Source organism: Poeciliopsis prolifica, unplaced genomic scaffold (genome assembly GCF_027474105.1).
Source record: "Poeciliopsis prolifica strain line A6 unplaced genomic scaffold, Auburn_PproV2 SCAFFOLD061, whole genome shotgun sequence".
Classification (NCBI taxonomy): domain Eukaryota; kingdom Metazoa; phylum Chordata; class Actinopteri; order Cyprinodontiformes; family Poeciliidae; genus Poeciliopsis; species Poeciliopsis prolifica.
The window spans coordinates 2,732,041-2,738,156 of NW_026562436.1; the positions used below are offsets into that span (position 1 = coordinate 2,732,041).

At 41.1% G+C, this 6,116-nt stretch overlaps 1 protein-coding gene across 1 annotated transcript; it reads left to right on the plus strand.

The window, feature by feature from the left end:
- Positions 1 to 643: 643 nt before the first annotated feature.
- On the plus strand, positions 644 to 6,116 carry LOC129379769 (CAP-Gly domain-containing linker protein 1-like; the record flags this gene model as incomplete). The annotated part of the gene is given in 6 exon segments (XM_055060621.1): positions 644 to 918; positions 3,519 to 3,711; positions 4,199 to 4,579; positions 4,843 to 4,975; positions 5,098 to 5,253; positions 5,895 to 6,116. Coding segments are annotated over 5 exon segments (1,001 nt in total), but the record flags the coding sequence as incomplete, so codon positions are not given.

A 6,116-nucleotide genomic window follows, 5' to 3' on the forward strand; every position in this document is an offset into this window, starting at 1 on the left:
AGTAAAAAAAAGGGATAATTTGATCCACTGTCAAATCTTTGTTCACATATGTGATATGCAGCTACGTTATATTTTGATTCAAGGAGCTTCAAAAGAGACTATCGGGAGTCAAGAACTGAGTCTGACAGCAAATCTGGAAGATTTGGTCAAGAGAGCTGATAAATTTGGAAAACTATTGCCAAGATGAGATGTGGGGACGCTGACAGACTGCTAGTGTGAGACTGAAAGCTGAAGTACGATCAAAAAATACTCAAAGTTAAATTAAGAGTGTGTTTGCTTATGCAACCTAATTTTACATCTTATTTATTTATTTTTTCCCCTTTTTTTTCCTTGTTTTTTTTTTTTTTTTTTCAGGCAAATTTCACAAGATACACCAGCAAGTATTGATTAATTCAGAGTTATGTTTCGGCTCCTTCCCAATCACTACATGTTGTTCCCAAAGAACATGACTAACTTCAGATGTTTCCAAAACTCGCATTTTATATTAAAAATTCCAAAATTTCAGTAAAACTTGCTGTGATATGAGTTTATATTTAGTACATGATTGTTTGCAAAACACACAAAAGTGGAGTAGACTAAAAAGAATTATAGAAGGGGGTGACAAAAGAGAATTCTTTTTATTTGAACAAATGTATTCCAGAGTGGCAGTTGTTATATTCTGGAAACTAAAAATGTAGCTACATGTTGCCTTCAATCGTCATTTATAAATGACTTGGAAAATGGTCTGAAGCTGAGGTGTCCGAGCTTTTTGTGCGTGTCCTCAAACCCAGCATCATCTCTCAGGGTGACGTCAGACTGTGACAGTCGGGGCTGGGCAGGGAAACGGGAGCCGCTGGAGAAACATGTAACGGTGCAAGGTACGCCGCACCTTCCCTCCACAGCCCTAACAGAGACTCAATTCACAAAAAAACAGACCAAGTAAGTCTGCAGAGCAACTTTCTCCGCCGTTGTCTGCCTGAATTGTTGGAACACCCCGTCACTGGGCGGTTAGTTGTCTCACATTAACTAGTAATCAGCGCTTCATTGGGAGCTAGCGGCTAGCTTTGGCATTCCAGCAGCAGGCTGGAATTCAGGCTTTAGCTAATCATAACAACGCTACAGTTTGCGCCGTGGCTTTAACCGCCGAATGACTTCTTTAAACCGCAGTACGCTGGCAACGTTTCAGTGAGATCGCGGAGAGTTTATTGGAAGTGATGTAGCGCTTTGCCGCAAAGTTATCCCGCTGGAGCTCTTTTTAAAGACAGCCCAACCCAGATGTAACCGACAACAATCCGGGCCAGCCTCGTTATGTGTCCACTGGCTAAATGCTCTCATTTGTGGGTGACAGTGTGAAGATGGAGACAGAAAAGAGCGTGGGCGTGAGAGAGCCCTGGAAGTCTCGTGCTGGTGTTTGACAGCTGCAGGTGTGTTTGTTTTGGTCTGACTGGGAGGGGAGACAGACCCGCCTTGGTGATGTTACATCCGAGGATCGCCCCCTTTTCATTGGACAGTACATTTTAATCCACAAAATGTACTGCATAAATATGGCTAATATTAATGGAAATCTGTGAAAAAGCGATACATCTTCCTGCAACATTTTCTTCCTGCTTCTAGACTGCCCTGTATTAAGCTTCATCGAGACTCCCCCCAAAAAAACTTTGACTAGGCTTTTCTGCTGCTGCTGACGAAAAGCACCCCAACTGCACAATGATGCTGCCACCACCATGTCTCATTATGTCTCATACGTATGTATGTACGCTCAAATTCAGAGATTTGCCACAGAATTGGACAGCTTTTCAAAAGGCAAGTGTAATCCAAACTGTACCTTAAAGATGGGTCAGTTCAAGAACTTTTGGAAGCTGGAAGTTAAGCATTTCAGTCTGCTGGTGCCAACTGAATGGTGTTTCATTTCACTTTCTGATGACAGCTAAAGACAGGTAGAAGACACAAATTCAAAGTGAAATGAAAGTCTGTTACGCAGTAAAGAAGTTCAAGGAAGAAATGCTTATGCCTTGCAGACTTTTCTGTTGTTGCTTGCGGAAGATTTCTGACAAGTTATGGACAAATGTAAATGAAAACAATCATCTGTGACGCATCTCCCCGGGCATTAAAACACAACGACTAAGATTCAGAAGTGTGCCAAGTAAAACATTTTCACACTTGAAAGATAAATTTGCTACAGCGGTGTGCAAACTAAACCCCCATTCATTCTTGATTGTGTTTTTGGCATTTATATCTTGTGAACTCTCCTTATGAAAAAGCGTCAAATGGTTCAAATTTTCCTCGAACTTAAATGTAATCCATGCTGAATTGTGTGAAACAGAGTGTGTTGTTTCAGCCAGCGTGAGTCATCTGTGTGGTAAGGCTTCTGTTCACCACCTACTGTATGCAAGCTGAACACCAAGCATGAGTGCTGTAGGACCTCACGTTTATTTACTGGTTATTGCAAATAGATTTTTTTCAGACAGTATTTATGGGTTGTGCAGCATTTGGCATCAAAACACTGGCATGATTTATCGCTCTGTGAAGAGAGGATTGCGAAAGAGGTCTTATATTATCCGTTATATGTTGTCAATTACTGTTATTCATTATTATTTTGCACACATTTAACATTTTTATTTGTAAAGTTACTAAAAACCATGTATAGCGTTTCCTTCCACTTCACAAATATGGACTTCATTGTTTTTGTTTGTCACAAAAAAATTCCAGGAAAATTTGTTTAGCTTTAAAATGTTAAAGTGACAAAATATAAAAACTTTCAAGAAGTATGAATACTTTAGTAATGTAACTATTTTAAGGCTGACACAATTAATCAAATTAATTAAGACCAATCAAACACGAAATTAGTTGATGATTATTTCAGTGACTGATTCATTGTTGACTGGACTGCATAGACTCTAAAAAAGGCCATTTACTGAAAGAACAACATAGTAATTAAGTCATTACTTAAGTACTGTAATTACTGAATTAATTACTGGTACAAAAAATGTATACGTTTTTGCATTTACAGCCTAGAAGCTTCTTTGTCTGTAAGTATGTTCTAGTCAAGTGGGATAGTTTTAGCTTCATCTGGTACAAATTCTGTGTCAATAAAAATTCTATTACCAGTATGCACATTTATTTATACAATTATTAATCCCAAAATAATCAGTTATGTGATTGCATTGCAGAATTGTAGTTTTCTCATTCAAATATGTATTTGATTTGGTTATTTGCAACATTTAATTTATTTCTAATATTGTGTAAAAAGGCTTAAGTGGTGAAATGGCAGAAAGTGCCATTTTTAATACGATTGATTGTCAAAATATTCAATTACTAAAATAATTGTCTTTTGTATCCTTATAGTATTTCAGCTAAATGGCCAAATTCATGCTAACCTTAATTCATAACATGCACATTACAAACTTACACTTCCAATATGATTAAAGTGATATTATTATTACTTTTGCTATTGCTATTATTATTTTTAGTGGGTTGCATTGAAAGATGTTATGCACTTTTTGGGTTGATTTCCATGTTTGGGTTTGTGTTTTTCCCAGCTTCCTTCAGTCATATTGAGACACAGGGTGACCGGGGTGGTGGGGAAAGGCCGTGTCCCCCCATCCTGATCAAGTCCCCCAACCATGGACAAACAGGGCCCCGTCACTGCCCCAGGCAAATCAAGTGGGCTAAAGCCTCCCACGAAAATAGCCCGTCCATCCGCAGTACCAACTAAGACTTCCCCGTCATCTGGTAAGAGTTTGTCAGAATATCTTTGATGCTGATCAAATAACACTCAAATAATTCTCCAACTATAAAGGCTCAGAAGTAGTTCACAATACCAAGTTTGGAAAACTTTTAGAGATGATCAAATGCCTTTTTGCTGTTACAGTCTTGTTGTACTGTGTTTTTTTTTCTTCCATATTTAATTGGAATAAATTTCACCTGAAAGTGATATTGTAATGCTTGTCGAGTGCCTCCGAGAAGTTTGATACTTCTTGGTCAAATGAATCAAAAAGCCATCAGTTTCACTTCTACATGTAAGCATCGGGCTCTGGGTGAATCTTCGTCAGTGCAGACAAAGCGTTTGCGTGGTGTTGCATGTTATTGAATCACTGCTGCCAAAGTGCAATTAGGTATCAACCAAAAACCCACATTTTAAAGCTACAGTTGTGTTGCAACAAGTTTATTCAAAGTGCTTTCAAAGAGGAAAACATCTGTGTCAATGTTTTTCTTCCAGGTGCTTCAAAGCCAGTTCCTCCTGAAAAGTCCTCGTCAGGTGTGACCTCTCCAACACAAGATGTCCACACAGACTTTAAGGTCGGCGACAGAGTCTGGGTGAACGGCAGCAAGCCCGGCTACGTTCAGTTTGTCGGCGGCACGCAGTTTGCTCCCGGACAGTGGGCGGGCATCGTCCTGGACGAGTCCATCGGAAAGAACGACGGGTCGGTAGCGGGCGTGCGCTACTTCCAGTGTGAGAATGGGCGGGGCATTTTCACACGATCTTCCAAGCTGTCCAGGACGCCGCTGCCAGAGAAGGAGGCCAACGGAAGGCAGGCCAGCCCGGTACAAGCAGCCCACGCAGCAAGCAAGGCTACACCGGCTGTCGCTGCCCCTAGTGGTAACAGACTGAATGTCTTTTGGGTTTTTTTCGCCACATTTTGTCAAGCTACAACTACAACAAGCTTCTTTGAGCATTTTACAGCCTTGGCCTTAATTGGATTTTAAACTTGACTTTGAATAAACTTTGCCATAAATTGTTTCATTTTAGTAATGGCTGTATATTTAGAGTTTCTGGAAATGTAGAGCCAAACGTAACTAATAAGATTCCGTCTCTAGTACTTTCCTTTATCTTGCAGCTGAAAAATATTTCCTCCCCTCCAGCTCCAGTCACCGGTGTAAAGGCCAGTGGTGTCCTGAACCGTACGGTTAATTCCACCGAGTCTGTGTCCAACCTGTCTGACCCCGACTCCCTGAAGAAGGTCAGACAGGAGCTGAGGCTGGGAGACCGTGTTTGGTAAGAAAGATGCTGAACTGAACTGACCGTAAACAGCAGTACGTGGAGCCGTTCCTCTCCACATACTGCTTAAGCTAACCTGTCACAAACACATCTGTTTTTGTATGATTTCATTCTAAAAGTAACTTCGGTTATTACAACTTCTCCGCGCAGGTCGGTGGAACAAAAGCGGGAGTGGTGCGGTTTCTAGGAGAAACAGACTTCGCAAAGGGAGAGTGGTGTGGCGTGGAGCTGGACGAACCTCTGGGCAAGAATGACGGAGCTGTAGCTGGGGCCAGGTGAGGAGGACCGATGCATGGGAACTCTGTCTCTGCTTACGACTAGTGTGTTTGATGAGGCATTCAGTGAGGAGGTCTGCAAAGTCCATTTGATTTTATCAAATGAAAAACATTTCTTTTAGCACATCATATGCTGTAACATAGTTTTCTTGTAAATTAGTACAGTCAGAAAAAATAAATATTGTGCAAATATGTGCATTGATTTTAGTATTTTGATACTATTTTATGCATATAAGTAAATATAGCTTATCGCTTTTATTCTGGCCTGTAATGAATTTTATCCAATGGAACTTCCTTTTTTTGGACTTGTCTTCTCTTTACTGTAATGGAGTGGGGAGATCATTTGCTGCAAAGCTTTCAGTGCCAAAGAACCCTTGAAAACTCTGTGGCTATAATAGCACTTTGCACTAATCTGGTGGTTGGATAACGTAAACGATTAAAAACAGCAAATATCTTGCGTATTCTGTTGCTTAACATGCATTTAATTGCAATAAATTTAAAAACTTCACACTCATCTTTACCAGCCAAAAATCTGCTTCTATCTTCCCATAAACAAAACATAAAAGAAAATCAAGCAACGCACAGCAAGTTCATCCAGCACAGCCAAACTGACGGCTAGGCGCAACCTGTTTTCCTCCCAGGTATTTTCAGTGCTTGCCCAGGTACGGCCTGTTTGCTCCCGTCCACAAGGTGACACGGATCGGCTTCCCCTGCACCACGCCCACCAAGGTGAAGAACTCCCTCAGGAGTTCCACTTTCAAGAGGAGTCCGAGCGCGTCCTCCCTCAGCTCCCTCAGCTCGGCCACCTCCTCCATCAGCGGCAAGCCCAGCCGGGCGGGACTGGTAACATTCACGCGGATATA